At 47.0% G+C, this 18,995-nt stretch overlaps 1 protein-coding gene across 1 annotated transcript in view; it reads right to left on the reverse strand.

Moving 5' to 3' along the window:
* Nucleotides 1-18,995, reverse strand: part of rasgrf2b (Ras protein-specific guanine nucleotide-releasing factor 2b) — a 265,513-nt gene that overhangs the window by 189,236 nt on the left and 57,282 nt on the right. Inside the window, exon 3 of the mRNA XM_041185342.1 lies at nt 5,615-5,762. Coding sequence (XP_041041276.1) covers nt 5,615-5,762 — 148 coding nt within the window. The remainder of the gene's footprint in view (nt 1-5,614; nt 5,763-18,995) is intronic.

Genomic DNA, 18,995 nt, shown 5'->3' on the forward strand with positions numbered 1-18,995 from the left:
AAGGGCTTCCACTCCATGAACGTGCAGATAGTGTGTGATCACAGGTTGCTGATTCTACAAGTCTGTGCAAGGTACCCAGGCAGCTCCCACGACGCCTTCATCCTCAGACACTCCCAGGTGCCGGGGCTCTTCAGTGCTCCGGCTCGGTTGGATGGTTGGCTGCTGGGCTCATGACGCCACTACACCGTCCAAGAACAGAAGCTGAGCAGCGGTACAATAGGAGCCATGCCTCCACAAGGGCTGTGGTGAAGAGAGCCATCAGTCTTCTCAAGATGCATGTCCATTGCCTGGACTACTCAGGGTGCAGTTCAGTACCCCCCAGATCGTGTCTCTCTGATAGAGGTAGCATGCTGCACTCTGCACAATCTTGCGCTGGAAAGGGAGGGTGCAGTTGACGATGAAGACCTTGATGCACTGGATGAGGCTGCACATGATGAATCCAGTAGTGGCTCAGAGGATGAGGAAGCACAGGGCAATGATGAAGGGCAGCACGCCAACCCGCTACTACACCAAGGAGGCAGGGACACCCAGGACAATTTAATCCAACGAACCTTCAGCTAGCTCCACACACATGGATCAGCAGGACCAGCATTGCCTGCCACTTCCACACGTGGCACTTAGGTGCTACATCTTCCACCTCATCAGCTGCAACTAAGGGCTTAGTACAGAAACATCAATGTCCACTCAAACACTCATGATATTTCTGTGAAAAAGAAAAATGCAGCACAAAGGAAATACCCTCAGCCATGGTAACAAAGGTGGACTTTATTATGTCCAAAAGAAAAGCAAATGACACTCCATTGCAATAAGAAGAATTTGGGTCCCTATTCTAAGGCCAACACAAATTCACCAGTGACATACCCGTTGAGTGCCAAACATACCTTATGCTTACGTTTGCAGGTGCTACGTCTAGGTGCCACCCCATCGCTCGGAGTGGCTTCAGAGACAGCCTGCTGACTCTGTTGTCCTATTGGCCTCGATAACCTTGGCGGGCGTCCTCTGGCCCGTGGAGACTGTGATGTTTCCGCCTGAGACGGAGTGGCCAGTTCCAGAACTGACACCTCCCCAGTTGTTGCAGCCTCAACGGAAGAAACATTGACTGGCAGAGGGATGGAGGAGCTGCTGCCCTCACCCGGAGCGCCCTGAGAGGAGCTCGCAGCGACGACAGGCAGCTGCTGCACCAACATGAGATCCCTTTCGACCTCCCTGCTGACCGCAGATGCATGGGCACTGAGCACCGATGCTTGGTGCCCACAACATCTCCCACACTGGGAATGACCACCCGTGGCCAGTACTGCTGTGAGGGCTTGCAGGTCAGAGCGTAACCCAATCATGAGTTGTTCCATCCGACTGAACCCCCTCTCTATGAGAGTTGCCAATTTCTCATTGGAAGAAGCCTGAAGCTCTACCCTGAGGATCAAACCTTCACGTGCACTCTGCGTGGACTCCTCCGTCTTAGAGACCAGCTGTATAGAACCTTGGTAAGGCACACTTGGAATATTGCTTGCAATTCTGGTCGCCACATTACCAGAACAATATGGAGGCGTTGGAGAGGGTGCAGAGGAGGTTTACCAGGATGCTGCCTGGTCTGGAGGTTATTAGCTTTGAGGAGAGGTTGGAGAAACTCGGATTGTTCTCACTAGAACGACGGAGATTGAGGGGTGACTTGATAGAAGTTTACAAAATTATGAGTGGCATGGACAGAGTAGATAGTCAGAAGCTTTTTCCCAGGGTGGAAGAGTCAATTACTAGAGGACATAGATTTAAGGTGACAGGAGAAAACTATAGAGGAGATGTGCAGGGCAAGTTTTTTACGCAGAGGGTAGTGAGTGTCTGGAATTCGCTGCCAGAGGAGGTGGTGGAAGCAGGTACGATAGTGGTGTTTAAGAGGCAGCTTGACAAATACATGAATAGGTTGGGAATAGAGGGATACGAACCCCAGAAGTGCAAAATGTTTTAGTTGACGGGCATATGATCGGTGCAGACTTGGAGGGCCGAAGGGCCTGTTCCTGTGCTGTACTTTTCTTTGTTCTTTGTTCTGAACCATTCCCTCATGCAACCCTGCCAGATATAAACACACTTCCTGCTGCCTGTTTTGCAGCTGTTGCATTGGGGACAACTCCAGACGCACATCATCAGTGCCGGACTCAGCATGTGCCTCGTCCCCTACAGCCCTCCGGCACTCTCTGCCCCTACTATCTCCTCCAGCGATTGTGATGTGCCCTCTCCACTGTAATCCAGGACGCTAGCCGACAGTAAAGTCCCCAACAAGGTGTATGTGTCTGTGCTGGTGCCTGGCTGGCTGAAATGATGTGCTGCAAGTTGCACATGTTGGGCCTCAGGTGTGGAGTGGGGGCTTCAGTGTCGAGTTGCAGCTCGCTCTGCTGGTGATGCTGAAATCAACAACAAGGACACTGCATCAGTTAGCGTACAGTCAGTTAAACCTTTCATCCCTTTCCCCACCCCAGCCTCATAAATTACTCACCCTTCAAGACCCTAAGGAGACGAACATTGGTGAGGTGGAAAAGAGTCAAGCGGAGCCCCAACCATTAAATGCACATACAGCCAGGCTGGTCAGATGGCCTCAGGAATGCCATATGGCATGTTATGTACCATTGGAGTGGGGAGAGTGCAGAGGTTCCTGACCTGGATACATGCTGGCCTGGATAGTTGCGGGGCTGAGGAAACATCGCAAACAGTTGCAACATTTGCTGTGGATCACAGGAGATTGACAGGTCACATTATTGACCTTCATTCCATTAGGAGGGGCATAGACTGAGTGGGCAGAAGGCAACATTTCCCCTTGGCACAGGGATGAATAACGTGGTGGCATTTATCTAAGTTGAGTGCCATGAGGTTCACAGCTAAGGTGCTGAGGACTTTTTGGACAAAGCAATGTGGGGCGCACTGGCTGAAAGGATGCTGAAGGTCCCAAATCCCCTAAGATGTAATAAGTCTTTGGCTGTGCAGCAGCGATGCCATGGCATGTTAGGCCACGGTGATAGTGGTCACAAATGGAATAAGGTGACTTTGGAAGGTGGTGGAGAAGCGATTCCTCAAGGGGACAAGGGTCCTTTCTGTATGACCCACACGTCAGAATGTCTCAGTCTGTGGATGAGCAGTGTTTCAGCATTAACGACTGCAGCAGCTATCAGTGGTTTGGATGGTGGGCAGACAGAGTGGATGGACTGTGGACCTCAAATACTTGGCCGCTGGACTCCAGCCTCGCCGCCCCCGGCCGCCCTGGCCTCCTGCCTCCTGCCCAGCTCCCTGGCCTGTTCTTCAAATGTTGTGAAGCACCGGAGGAGGGCGCACCCATCTCCAATCCTCTGGCACTCCCGTCCATTGTGCTGACTTTTTGCCTGCAAACAAAGAGGATTTATAGGGGCTGTTCGATCATGTACTCTGCACACGCAAGCCACACCCCAACCACAGTGGCCCATCTGAGGCCTCCAGCAGCTGCTGTCCACACTACTGGTGATCAGTCCCCAGAAGATAGCACGGCTGCTCCCAACGGCCACCTTGGACACATTTGGCGTCCATCACTTTGAATAGCACACGGGTCGTAGCGCCCACGGCAAGGAGGCGCAAGTAGGTGTGGTGCCGAGGCCAGCAGATGGCTCTTGGCCACAACACCTTGAGGCACCCCTTCCACCATCTCTTCAACATCAGTATGACATGTGTTGGAGTTCTGAGTATGTGTCAGTACCCGTTTGCCCACCCAGCGTGCGCCAGATGCCCTATGCAGTAATGACAGCAAGACGTGAGGGTGGGCTCAAAGGCTGCCTTCTGGGTCAAATGGCCAAAGCTGACATGGTACTCACCCATCCAGAGCGCAGCAAATCATTGAATCTTTTTCTGCTCTGGGTGCCAGTGCGCCGCACATCATCATGGGCACTGACAGAGTCACCAACCTCCTCCCATGCCTGGCTAGTGACATGGGGGGCCCTCCTCCTCCCATCCTCCGGATACAGCACGTGCCGAAGGATAGACACCTCTTGGAGGGGGACAGCACGGCATGCATCTGAAAGTTGGGGGTGGGGCACATTGGCCCCCCCGCTGGCCTCTCCTGCAGCCTGCCCCCCTCCTCCTGCTCATGCTGCTGTCCAATCAGTCCTCCCTCCCTCGCTCCATGAGTGCACTGCTTCAAGCAGGCTGCCTGGCCACTCTTTATACAGGCTGTCAGCTCCCCATTGGAACCGGCAGTCTGAGGCCGCCCACCCCGCGACTATTTTCCCGTTCTCCACGGGAGTCGCTAACCCGCTGGGCGGGCCTTATTTGGCCTGCCCACGGAAAATGGCGGCGCGGCCCACTTCTCCAACGGCAATCGGCCACTCACCCGACAAATGGAAAGTTCTGCCCTATAAGTTTTTGTTGGCATTAAAAAATCTACCCAGCCATGTTCATAACTGAGTAGCAGAAAATTCAATTCACATGATTTACTGATGAAGGGTTCAATTCAAACATATCAACCCAGTCGCTCAGAAAAGAAAACAGGTCGGTCAGTATCTTTAGACTGTCACAACAAATTTACATTTCGTATCTGATCTTTTTTACAGCAGATTTGCAATTTTTTCCCTTTATCTCTTTTTCAGATGCTGCCTGATCTGCTGTGCACGCCCAGTATGAATTTTACAGGGATGGGGGTGGAGTGCATGTTGGGTCCCCCTCCATCTCCCTGCCCCTTTAGGAATATTGGTTTCAAACCAACCAGCTTTTAAAAAGGCTGCCCCACAGTGATAACAATCTGGGGGTGACCTAAATAAACAGAGAGTGGACTGTCATCCTTCGTTGGGAGGAAGTCCCACCCTTGAGAGCTGCTGGCCAATGTGATTGGCAGCAGCTCTAGCAGCCCCAGCAGTTCCAAAACTCAGTACTGGGTGCTGCCCGGACTGCAAGCAAGCCCCAGACAGAAAAGCAAAGGATCCCAGACTAAGATAAGTCCCAGGCCTTTAGGGAGGGAAGGGAGTTCTTGGAGGCACAAAGAGGAGGTATCATCTTGCTGGGGTGCCCCCAAATGTGCACAAAGCAGCCCCCCCCCCCCTCCCCCAGAAGGACATACTGTCACCCTTCCTTCCCTTCCAACTTTTAACCAGTTGACTTAAATGGCCATTAATTGACCCTTGGGCGCGAGGGCCTCCTGTCGGCTTCTGCGGCTGGTAAAATTGTTGTGGGGCAGGTGGGTAGGCGATGGGCTCAGTATCCATGACATTTTATGGCCCTCCACCCGCCAACCTGCCCCTGGGGGGAGGGGCCATAAAATCCAACACATGATTTCTGTCTATCAAACCTATTAGCTTTGAGTGACTTGGGTAATAAGAACCTTCATATTGAACTTCACAAATGTCCAAACTTTGGTTCTTCAAATCAAAAGTAAAGCCAAGTGAACCAAGCTCTTCGTCCAAATGATATCAGGAGAATTTAGTTGAACTCAATCCATCTAATCCTCAATTGAATGGATTTACATAGTTACAAATATTGAAGATCTACAAGGACTGCTGCAATAAAGCCATTGGGTACGGTATGCAATACTTCTGAACAAAGCAAGGTGCAGGGGTAAAAAGCACTAGTACACAAAAAAAAGTGTTTTTTTCTGATTATTTGAATGACATACCTCAGCTTTCAATCTCTCGATTTCTGTGTCTTGGTCCTCAAGTTGTTGTCGGAGCTGATGTGCTGCAATTTTCTCCGTTTCCACTATCTGAACCAGATGAATATACTTCTGCATGAGTACCTCTCGCTCAATTAGAATATCACAATAACTAGGAGAAAATAACATTAATTAATGCAAAGTAGTATCAGGAAATTGAATGCAACATCTCTTGCAACATAAAAACACCAGTAATGATAAACCATAGAACTATAAAGTTACAGCACAAAAAGCATATCATGTCTGTGACAGCTAAAAAACAAGTCTCCAACTCCAACCCCACATTCCAGCACCTGGTCCATAGTCTTGCAGGTTACAGCACTTCAGGTGTAGTTCCAGGTATCTTTTAAATGAGTTGAACATTCCTGCCTCAACCACCAATCCAGGCAGTGAATTCCAGATGCCCGCCTCCCTCTGGGTGAAAACATATTTCCTAAAAACCCCTTTAATCCTTCTACCAATCACCTTAAATCTGTGCCCCCTGGTAATTGATCTCTCTACTAGGGGAAACAAGTCTTTACTGTCTATTCTATCTAGGCCCCTCATCATTTTGTACACCTCAATCAAGCCACCCCTCAGCCTCCTCTGTTCTAAGGAAAACAACCCTAGTCTATCCAATCACTCCTCATAGCTGCAGTTTTCAATCCCTGGCAACTTCTTGTACTCTGCACTCTCTCCAGAGCAATTATGTCATTCCTGTAATGTAGTGACCAGAACTGTACACAAAATTCCAATCATGGCCTAACCAGCATTTTATACAGTTCCAGCATCACATCCTTGCTTTTGTATTCAATACCTTATCCAATAAAGGAAAATATTTCATTGAGAATGTGGCGGTGAGCTGCCTTCTTGAATTGCTGCAGTCCATGTGGTATAGGAAATCTTGTTAGGAAAGGAGCTCCAGGATTTTGACCTATCAACAGTGATGGATTGGGGATATAGTTCCAAGTCAGGATATTGTGTGACTTGAAGGGGAACTTGCAGGTGGTGGTGTTCCCATGTATCTTTTGCCTTTGTCCTCCTAGATGGGAGATACCATGAGTTTAGAAGGTGCTGTCAAAGAAGCCTTGATAAATTGCTGCAGTGCATCTTGAAAATGTACATATTGTACATTGGTAGTGGAGGGAGTGAATGTTTAAGGCGGTGGTTGGGGTGCCAATCAAACAGGTTGTTTTGTCCTGGATGATGTCAAACTTCTTGAATGCTGTTGAAACTGCCCTCACTCATCCACGCAAGTGAAGAGTATTCCATCAGACTACTGATTTGTGCTTTGTAGATGGTGGACAGTTTTTGGGCAATCAGGAAGTGAGTTACTCTCTACAGAATTCCCAGCATCTGACTTGCTCTTGTAGTCACAATATTTATATGGGTAGTCCAGTTATCAATGGTGGGAGATTCAGCTATGCTAATGTTGTTGAACACGAAGAGAATATAGATTTTCTCTTTTTGGACATGGTCATTGCCTCTCACTTGTGTGACATGAATGCTACTTGTCATTCATCAGCACAAGCCTGAATTTTGTCCAGGTTTTGCTACATGTGGGTGTGAACTGTTTTAATAACTGAAGAGTTGTGAATGTGCAATCATCAGAGAACATCCCTACTTCTTTCCTACCTTAGAGCCAAAGTCATTGATGAAGCAGCTGAAGATGGTTGGGCCAAGGACACTATCCTGAGGAACTCCTACAGTGATGTCCTGATGGGGCTGAGATGTTTGGCCTCCAATAGTCACAACCATCTTCCTTTGTGCTAGGTATGACTTCAACCAGCTGTTAGGAAATAGAGGTAGTTTAAGTAAGTTATATTGGTATTTGTGGATTTTAGGAATGCGTTTTAGCTTTAAAGTTTAAGTTTGATTTGTATTTCTGTATCTGTGTGTTAAGAAAGGTCAAATGGAGTTTTAGTTTCACCTTAAAATGATGCTTGCATTGCTGATGAGAGTTTACGCCTTAAGAAGTTAAGCAAACACTAAAGTTGAAAAACAGTACTGCTACCTAGCATAGGGAGCCAAAGAAGCAGGTCCCTTCCACAGATACACACAGAAGAAAAAAGACAGCAGTTTGATTTGGAAGCTGTTGGAGTTCAGTTGGTTTGGAAGAGTTGAAAAACAGTACTATTGCCTAGCAACGGGGAGGCAGAGAGACAGGTCCCTTCCACAGACAAACACACAAAGAAAAAGACAGCAGTTTGATTTGGAAGCTGTTGGAGTTCAACTAGTTTGAAAGCCAGCTGCTAAACAGAAGCCACTTGGAAGGGACAGATAGCCAGTCCCAAGCTAAAGAAAAACTCCAAAAATCCATGGGAGTGGGAGAGGGGGAAGTCCAAAGCAAACCTTCTAGTCAAAGAAAGGACAGGAATCTGAAAAGCCCTGTTAAGTGAAGCTAAGAGTGAGGGCCAGTGAAAAAGGCTCCAAATTTTAGATTTAAAGAGACAACAGCTGCAGAAAGCAGATTTAAAGTGAGAACGCTTGCACGAGGCAAGAAGGTCCAAAGAGACAACTGAAGGTCTGTAACTCTTTGCTATGGGCATGTGAAGCAGTAGTACTGTTGATGAATGAGCTGATGAGTGAGAGTATGTGGAAGAAAGCTTCCCTGATGACTCAGGGAAGAGGAACATCAGAAGAAGAGTTCGAAACCCTGGAGGTGAACCCTTGCGGTAGGCATCTGAGAGAAAACGTTTGTTTGTGGGAAGATTCCAAGGCGAGTCCTTGGAGAGTGGAGATTGGAAACCCCCATGTGAAAGAGGGAGCTCAGTGAGACTGGTTGGCTCACAGTGTGACAAGCATCTGGGGGGAGTTGAGGAGTGATCAATAACATCTGGTTGAGGCAGTATCTGTTATTTGGTTTCAGAGTGTGGTGGGTCTGACCAAAGCGTGCCTATTGGTACATGGACTGTGTACTTACTGTGGACGTTAAAGTATAAGATAGCTTTTGTAACTTGTGTTATCCTTACAAATCTGTATGGGCAGAATTTTCCTTCCTGTTGGAGGGAAAGTTTAGGAGCGGGCGCATGGAGGCGCACCTCCGATCAGCGCCCCCAATTGGGGCGACGCCACCATTTTACATGGGCGGGCTAACTAAGGCCCGCCCAGCGTGATGTCTACAAGGAAGTGCTATGCACTCCCTGTGCAGGCGCGGGGTGGGGGGGATCTCTAAACTGTGGGTGTGCGCGAAAGGGCACACTCATCTCCCTGAGGCTAAGTGCTGCCTCAAGGAGATCGGTGCCAAATTTAAAAATATTAACAATAGAAAAAAAATTCCCCTGACATGTCCCCTCATGTGACACTGCCACATGAGTTGGGACATGTCTATCACTTTCATTAACTTTTATTAAAAATTTAAAAACGTACATGAAATCTCACCTCATCCCACCCGGGGATGAGGTTTCATGTTTTTAACCAATGCACACCAGGGCTCCCGGCCTGCCCATCAACCTTAAGGTTGGACGGGCAGATCCATTAAGTATTTTAATTACTTTGCCAATGGCCTCAATTGGCCATTGACAGGTCGGCAGGCGGACAGCTGATCCTGCTGAGCCCCCGCCCACCTGAAAATTGAAGTGAGGCAGGGTGACATTGGGAGTTCCGCCCAACATCATCCCACGTCATTTTACATGTCGGCGAGCAGGCCCCGGCCCCCGCTCACTGACTGGGAAATCCTGGCCTATATATCCGTAAAGGTAAAGTTGTGGGTGAAGGAGTATTGTAATATAGTTCATCTTTTCTTGTTTAATAAATGTTTTATTATTTTGTTAAAAGTTCATCAGCTGACTTCTGACTCCAGGGTAATCTCAGCTGGGGATCATAGCACAGCAGGGAGTTCTGTCCCTGATTCCCATGGACCTCAATGTTATTAAAACACCCTATAGTACACTCATTCAAACATTGCCTCGATGTCAAGGGCAATTGCACTGTCACCTCACCTCAGGAATTCAATTTTGTCCATGTTTGGACCAAGCTCGTAACGTGGTGTTGAGTCAAGTAGCCCTGGTGGAACCCAAACTGAGCATCAGCAAGCAGGTTATTGCTGTGTAAATGCCACTTGATAGCTCTGTCATCAACAACTTCTGAGCCTTGCTGATGGTTGAGAGTAAACCGATGTGTTATGATGCCCAGCTGAGATTACCCCTGGACAAGACTGATCCCAGAGTGGAATCCAGCTTGAGAGATCCTAACTTTTATTTGTTTGTTTAAATATGTGGAGCGTAGCTGCTGAACAGTCACAGGGGTTAGTTGATGAACTTTTAACAAAAGAATAAAACATTTATTAAACAAGAAAAGATGAACTATATTACAATACTTCTTAACCCACAACTATACCTTTACAGATATATACAGATTTGTAAGGATAACACAAGTTACAAAAGCTATATTATATTCTAACGTCCACAGTAAGTCCAGAACAGCTTAGCTAGGGGCAGTTAGCTGTAAAGCATGAGCCTTCATTTTACAGCTATGATTCCCATAGCCTATGCAGTATCCAGTGCCTTCAGCCATTTTTGATATCACGTGGAGTGAATCAAATTTGCTGAAGAATCACAGAATTTTTACAGTGCAGAAGGAGGCCATTCGGCCGATTGAGTTTGCACCGGCTCACTGATAAAGCATTTCACCTAGTCCCAGCCCCCTGCCTTATCCCTGTAACCTTGCACATTATTTCTTTACAGGTAGCAATCCAATTCCCTTTTGAATACCTCGAATTACCTTTTGAATACCTTTGAAGACTGGCATCTCTGATACTGAGATCCTCAGGAGGATAATAGCAAATGCTTCAGCATTGTCTTTTGCACTGCCATTCTGGGTTCTGCCATCATTGAGGATGGGAATTTTTGTGAAGTCTTCTCTAATTAGTTGTTTAAATGTCTAGCATTATTCACGGCTGGATGTGACAGGACTGCAGAGCTTTGATCTGATCCGTTGGGTGTGGGATCAGTTATCTCTGTCTCTATTTCTCAGGTGTAGTGTGGCAGATATTTGTGGCTCAGTTTATTTATTTTTCAGATCCTGAAGTCTGAAATAACCCTCATGGCTGCAAGAGCATGTCAGAGGCTAGGAATCGTGCAAGAAGCTTGACACCATCCAGGACAAAGCAGCCCATTTGATTGGCACCACATCCACAAATATTCACTCCCTCCACCACCAACACGCAATAGCAGCAGTTTGTACCATCTACAAGGTGCACTGCAGGAATTCACCAAGGCTCCTTAGACAGCACCTTCCAAACCAACGACCACTACCATCTAGAAGGACAAGGGCAGCAAATAGATGGGAACACCACCACCAAGTTCCCCTCCAAGTCACTCACCATCCTGGCTTGGAAATATGTCGCTATTCCTTCACTGTCACTGGTTCAAAATCCTGGAACTCCCTTCCTAACAGCACTGTACCTACACCACATGGACTGCAACGGTTCAAGAAGGCAGCTCACCACCACCTTCTCAAGGGCAAATAGGGAAGGCAATAAATGCTGGCCTAGCCAGCAAAGCCCGCATCTTGTGAATGCAGAAAAAAAATTAATTAATGAATTAGAAACCTCATTTCAGTTAGAGCTTGCTTCCTGCCAAATTAATTTTGCATGATATTTTAGAAAATACCACACATATTCCCTTAGCCCTTGGTGTTGGAGGCATGCTGGAGAGCTTGTGCAGGCAGTGATTTGTTAGCTTGTGACAGTTAGTTAATTTATTTCAATGCGATTTGGAAGAACAGCCTGTATGTGGAACACAGTTGTTGTTAAGCACCAGAAAATCTTATTGTTTGACTTATTGCTTAACTTTTCCTACAGATCTCAGCTACAGGTCTTTTCTGTAACAAAATATGGCAATCCAGAAATTTATTCTATTTCATTGAAACAGGAATTGCTTTCAAGAGAATTGCTTTCAACCCCTCCCTTTCCCTGCACACACACGCACATATAGACACCACTCTATAAGTAAAAGCATTCAGTTTTCTACTTACAATCAATTAGCATTAACTCTATGCAATATTAGTTTATGAGCAAATAGAAATATGGAACATTTATTAGCATTTCTTTTCCTGTGTGTATAATGTAGTAAAAGAAAAAGACCTATGTTTATTTTCTACTTTGGCATTGATTCAGGATGTCCATGGTACTTTATACTCAATGAATTATTTTCGAAGTGTATGCCATTGCAGCAGCTAATTTTCACACAGCAAGATTCCGCAAACAATAAATAATTGAATCTGCTATCATTGAGGATGGGGAAGTGATCAGATTATCCACTTTTGGTGGTGTTGGTTATAAGCAATTGCTGCATGATGACCTTGTAAAATCTTAAAAAATGTATTTAACATTACAGAAGTAGTGTTCTGTCTCCCTCTCTCTCTCTCTCTCAAACACAGGACAGCGTAGACATGTTATCCTTCCAAGGACCTGAACCTAGCACAAGCCCCGAAACAAGGCCATTCCTAAACCTGACAGGGTTAGATCTCATCACCCATACATAAACCAACAGTCTGAGTAAAGATTAAACAGGCAAGAGGAAAGATCACTTGGGACAGGAAAGATCTTTTCAAAGTGATCCTTATTGGCTTCAGCCTAATACTAACACTTTGGCTAGTTCCAGAAGACTGAGAACAGATGGGACTGACACTTTCAGCTACGGAGATCTGCACCACTCCCCGCACCCGCCCGCCCCACCCCTCCCCAATCCGGGGCCAGGAAACTGTTACTGGTGGTTAGGCCTCAGCTAAATATTGCATCCAGTACTGGGCACCACACTTTAGGAAGGATCTGAAGGCATTGGAGAGAGTGCAGAAAAGATTCACAAGAATGGTTCCTGGGATAACGAAATTCAGTTATGAAGATAGATAGGAGAAATTAGGACTGTTTTCTTTGGAGAAGACAAGGCTGAGAGGAGATCAGGTAGAGGTGTTCAAAATCATGAAGGATCTGGACAGAGTAGATAGGGAGAAACTACTTTCACTCATGAAAGGATCGAGAATGAGAGAACACAGATTTAAAAGTAATTGGCAAAAGAAGCAAAAATGATATGTGAAAGAACTTTTTCACGCAGTGAACGGTTAAGGCCTGGAATTCACTGCCTGAGAAAGTGGTGGAGGCGCGGTCAATCGAAGCATTCAAAAGAGAATTAGACTTATTTGAAAAGGATTGTTCATTGTTGTGCAGGATTACGTGGAGAAGGCAGGAGAATGGCACTAGGTGAATTGCTCATTCGGCAAGCCAGTGCAGACTTGATGGGCTGAATGGCCTCCCTCTGCACTGTAAAGGTTCTGTGATTCTGTGTGGCCTGAATTTTCGGCTCGTCAGGCAGTGCGATCAGTGGGACCAGAAGCAGGTGCAAAATGCATGCCCGCCTATGATCAGCACCACAGAGCGATTACATGCTGGCTGGCCAATTAACTGCTGGCCAGTGTGAAACTCGCACCGTGAGAGGCTCAACGCTACTGGGGGGTGGGGGGGGCGGCGGGGAGGAGGGAAAGGGCAAGTTCCAGAATGATTGCATCTGCGGGCAGGGTGTTTAAAAGCAGCTCTCTGAAGGCTGCTACGCAGGGAGGAACTGTGGCAGAGGGCTACTGTCATCTTTAAAAGGGCAGACAACTGTCATGAGACACTGTGCAGGCAAGTGTGGTCAGGACATTATCAGTGTTTGGGTTTGAAATGCAATCAGTTCTACATGTCCTATCTGGCTCTCCGTAGTCAGTGACCTCTGCCATGAGGAAATTTCTGTAAGCTACCATCTTGAGATTTGTCACCAGTTTGTAAAACATTCCGCAAGCTCACTGCCAAGGAGGTGCAGTGGTATCGGGGCACAGAACAGACAGCAGCATTCATTAAAATGAACTACCCAACAAGATGCAACTGCAAGCACTTCAAGTAGTATTGATGAAAGGATGGCCTGGGAGCATCAAGGATACACCTGTGGTCACAAGAGCATATTGGGCATACGGAGTTGATTGACAGCCCAAGATGGCATCTTATACAAAAGAAATAGAGTCATCATCCCTAAGGAGGTAAGAGGAGAAATGCTGAAGTGCATCCATGCAAGCCATCAAGGAATTGAATTGAGTCTGAGAAAGGCAAGAGAAGTGCCCTACTGGCCAAGCATGAGCAATGAAATTAAAGACCACATCAGCCAATGCGGTGTTTGTAACGAGTACCAAGCTAAACAAGCTAGAAAGCCATTGATGACGCATGACATCACAGACAGACCATGGATGAAACTGGGAGTAGACCTCTTCACCACAGCAGGAGCTGATTATCTTGTCACTATTCTGACTACTGGGAGTTAGACCAGCTGGCTTCAATGCTGTTCAGGAGATACGTTATGCTGAGAGACATTCCAGGCTGACAGAGCAGAGCAATCACAGACAAAGAGCAGGATGCAAGTACTGTGGAGGACATCGTACAAAGGAAAAGAAGGATTGCCTAAAGTGGGGAAAGAAGCATTTTAACTGCAGGAAGCAGAATCGTTTCACACCACAAGTGCTTGGCTAGAAAGGAGCAAAACAAGCCTATACAGATGGCCACTGGGGAGATATCAGCCGAAGAGTCTGATGAAGCACTACACATGATACAACAGGCTGGTTCTATCAGACCTTTAAGTGATAACTGGTTTGCGACTGTTACAATGATGATGGCAGAAGGAGAGCATCAAGTGAACAAAAACGTATCAGGTAGACACTGGTACGTCATGCGACATTATGACCTTCACAGAGCTGTGTGAAGCAGCTCAATATGGTGATCCAAAAATGAAGCCCTTGAAAGTAAGGTTGAGGCTATATGATGGCACGATCTTCATACCGAGAGGACAAGTTAGACTGAGAGCCCAGTGCAATGGTAAGAAGGAAGATCTAGAGTTCCAGATCATAGATGGGATGCAACGGCCACTCAGCTCAGCTGAAACTCGTCTAAAGCTTGGACTAGTAACCCTGAACATGCCAACAGACAAAGGGTAATAAAAGACCCCAGGGAGAGGGAGACAATACTCAAGAAAACAACAAGATGGTTGCCAACCATGTCAGGACCAGGAAATGTACAAGCCAAAGATAAATGAAGCAGTCTTACAGGAAAATGTTCACATCAGAGCTGGACTGGAAGATTTGAAGGTCTTGCTTCAAGCTGAGTATATCGCACTGAAAATGCATAATAAACTGGAATCTTCAATGAACCAAGCTGTTCGAGATCTAAGCAAATAAATTTTAGAGACAACACCAAGTTACCAGGAGAAAATAATGACCCTCAATTCCACAGCTGGAAAAACAAAGGAGTTGAAAAAAATCAACCAGAGGTACTGCCAGTCAAAACGGCCATCAGAAAAGGCACAGAAAGAAGTTTTCACCCTGAAAGACTCCTTGAAGAATCAATATGTAGCCATGAAAATACATGAGGGGCTACTGACAAGATCTGGAAGTCATCAACCCAACAGAGACTGACTAGTAGAACAAACAGCAGTTAATGCATGAGGTCTGTGGATGTATAGTGGGTAACTCAGTTACACATGATCATGCATGCAAATTTGTCTTTTGTTCGCTAGGAAAAGGGGGTTGTTTGTATTTTTTGTTGGTATGAAAAGGGGATGTTTGGGTTTGAAATGCAATCAGTTCTACATGTCCTATCTGGCTTTCTGTAGTCAGATGGCCTCTGCCATGAGGCAATCTCTGTAAGCTGTCATCTTGAGATCAGTTCAATAAAGACCTACAATGAGAAAGGCCGAGAAGCTCTTCTGTCTTTGAACATGAAACAAGCAATTCATCAGGACCCAGAAACCATGCCAAACCTGATGGAAATGGCCAAAGCCAATCAGCCCCCCAGCTTTTCAGATGACTTCCTGTGAGTTCTATTGGAGGCTGTGAGTGATTGTCAGGAGATATTTCTGCCACAAGATGGAAAGAGGAGGCCTCCACACTTAACGAAGAAGGCATGGAGTGGTAGTGTCTTTGGTCAGTGGCCATAATGTAATCCAAAGGACCTGGATGTAATTAGGAAGAGGGTCAATAATCTTCTGCGACCTGCCAGGATGAGTATTGAGTCCCCTTGTAACGATGGAGAGATATGTTTGTGTGTGCCTGCATTTGTTGCGGCTCATGGGTGTAAAGTCCCGAGCTTAATGTGGCACATCTACCTGTTCCCTTAAAGATTGAGAAAAAGAGTCACAATGCCCAGGAGCGAAGACACACGGGTGCTGTTCCTAATTTGATGGTGCTAGCTCCGGTAAAGGAGCATATCCTGGGCATGGCATTTGAGCGTGGATCAAGTGCCACTGGTCATGGAGAGGCAGAGGTTTTGGAGGAGGTTAAGAGTGCAGTGGACAAGGAAGAGATTGGGGGAGGGTATGAGAGTTGTGCGGCAGCAGTTGTAAGACTGACACGTGAAATGCACTAATCCCTTATGCGCCTCCATTTAGAAGGTCGTTGCTTAGCTAGATCTTGAATCTGAGAATGCATGTACTCTGATTCGTAAAAGCTGCTGGAGACTTCGTATGTTTTCCCTCCCTCACGTAGAACATCCTCCAGACCGCATAATGACTCAGAAGACCCTCCCTTGACATCAGAGGGTGATGTGTAGCCAGATGCACTTGCATCACATCCTCTCTCTGCACCACGCACCAATACAGATACAGGCATGTTGGTGGAATTGTGTGCTCCGGAACAGATGGTAGTGCACATTGGGGAAGGCACATAACATGCGCTTGAGGAGCTGGTGGAGGCTGAGTCCCCAGGGTGTCAACAATTGGAGGATTGCTGGAGACCAGGATGATGCTGAGGCTGAGGCAGATGATGAGCCTTTGGATTCATCCATTAAGCAGCAAATGCTGGATATCCAGACAGATGCACATGAAGATATGGCAGAGACCCCCGAGGGTTTGCATGCCATGGTCTCTGTATCAGAGTCCATGTGGAGCATGAACACTGCATTAGCCCACTACGCTGAACCCACAGCATCCTCCATTGAGAGAGTAGCAACTTCCACTAAGAGGCAGCCCCAGGAACTCAATCAGAGCTTTCTGGGGTTGTATTCAGACCTGCGAGCCCACACACTGGCAGTGACCTCAGTGAGAGATGGATGAGGCACCTAGTGACTCTGCTGGTGAGCAGGGAGGTTCAAACAAACCTCATGTTGGTGGATGACCTGCAGCTCCATGCATCTGGGAGCTCCTCTCAGGGCACTCCTAATGATGGCAGCAACACCTCTGTCCCTTTATTAGTCACCGTCGCATCTGAGGAGACCACAATGACGGAGCAGAGCCCAGGCAAGACGCTGGACTCTCCCACCCAGACAGGGCCCACACAGGCACTGGCAACCGGAGGATGGCTGCCAAAGTCATCAAGGCCGATGGGCCATCAGAGTCAGCAGCCTGCCTCCAATGCAGCTGCCAGCAAGGGGAAAGCACCAAGATGTAGCACTCATAAATGGAAATTGAAGTCACCATGATCACTGAAGGGGATTCGCTGGTGAATAATTTCTCATTGTCACTTGTGTAATGTTAAATGTACCTGTCACGCATCACTATTAAAATGTGCCATCATGTCAAATGGCCTTATTATGCTTAATGTCATAGTTAGGGAGGAGACTTGGCGCTCTGTAAGACATCGATTGGGCTGCAAAGATGGTGCCAGGAAGCCTCATCAGCCCCGAGCAGTAAGGTGACGGCCTGTTTACGAACATTTGGAGTACTGACTTTGGAGTCCTACTGGAAACTCCTCTGAATCAAGGACTCCCTGGTCTCCCTAGCTCCCATTAGCATCCTCATTGCTGGATCTTCTTCATCACTCTGGGGTTGAGCAGACTTCTCCTCAGATTGAGCACTCGATTCATCCTCAGCAGCTTCTGGAAGAATGTCATGGCCTTCAACCCTATCAGTTCCCCTCCTTGAGTGAGGCAGATTGTGAAGGGCACAGCAGACTACCACTATAAGGGAAACATATTCTGGAGGATATTGCAGAGATCCTCTGGAACATTCCAGACAGTGAAACCTCATTTTGAGGAGTCCTATTGTTCCCTCAATGATGGCCCTTTTGGAGGCATGACTCTGGTTCTCCCTCTCCTCCGCTGGCATCCTTGGGTGTCTGAGTGGTGTCATCAGCCACCTTTTGAGTGGATATCCTTTGCCCCCCAGCAGCCATCCATCCAACCATGCAGGGGCTGTGAAGAGCCTTGGCACCTGGGAGTGACTTGAGATGTACACATCATGGCAGCTTCCAGGATATCTGGCATAAACCTGCAGGAGCTCATGCTGCTGATCACACATATTATCTGAATGTTCAGAGAATGGAACCACTTTCTATCTGTAAAGGCCCCCAGATTGCCACACACCCCAAAGACCTCCGACAGATCCCTGAAACCAACCCAAGGCATAAAAATTTCGGGGAACTGTGACCTTTGGAGCCACTGGCATTGGGTGGCCACCTACATAGTTTGAGGCTATCTCAGGGCCGATCGTGTCACATATTGAGGTGACTGTTTCTCTGGAGAAGCAGAGCCTTCTTTGTCACTGTACCTGTGTCATGTCAAGGTAGCTGGATCACAGCCTGTATACCCTTGCAGCTTGGTAGTAGTGCCTTCTCCTGCCCCTTCTCCCTTGCAACACCTGCTGGCTTTCGACCCCTTTTGGCTGTGCCTCTCGGCCCTGAGGGCAGACTCTATTACCGTGCCTGCGGACAACTGGCCTCCTCTCCCTTCTTGCTCTCTCCTCATCTGAGCAGGTCCCTCCAGAACAGTACACAATACACATGTCAAACGTTATGCTTGCAGAGGTTTGACCTCAAGTATGAAGGGGCTTGTCTGCAAAAAGCCTCTGCAAAGATTTAAACATCCTAAAGTTGTGTAAATGGACAAAATGAATCAAAAAATGAACTATAATGCACACATTCACAACTCAATTTGATCCTGCTACCTCCTCACCTCACCATTCCTTCTAGCCCTTCTGTCCCGCACTGGATCTAGAATGATTAAAAAACATGAAGCCTGCCTGACTGATTGGCTCAGCAGAACCGTAAGACCCTGAAAATGCAGGCTCCAGTGATTCAAGCGTAAAAGGACACAGGCTTCTCAAAATCAGGATCGATTGCACTTTCAATGAGCTTAATCGGCCCTTTAACTGCCGGTGGGCGCCAGGGCTGCCGCACACCTACACGGCAAATGTAAAATTATTTTCTGCCTATTTAACGTATATATCATATCTAAACTGTTGCTCCTTAATAAACTGCTTTAAAATCACCTATGACTTCAATCCCCCATTTTGAGTAATCTGTGACTCATGGACCAAATCTTATGTGGTTAAGGGAGGAATATTCTCAAGGGCATCAGATTAATTCCAAGCTTTCCTTGAAAAGTACCATGGAAACTTTTACACCCATCTGAATT

This window comes from Carcharodon carcharias, chromosome 4 (assembly GCF_017639515.1).
Source record: "Carcharodon carcharias isolate sCarCar2 chromosome 4, sCarCar2.pri, whole genome shotgun sequence".
Classification (NCBI taxonomy): domain Eukaryota; kingdom Metazoa; phylum Chordata; class Chondrichthyes; order Lamniformes; family Lamnidae; genus Carcharodon; species Carcharodon carcharias.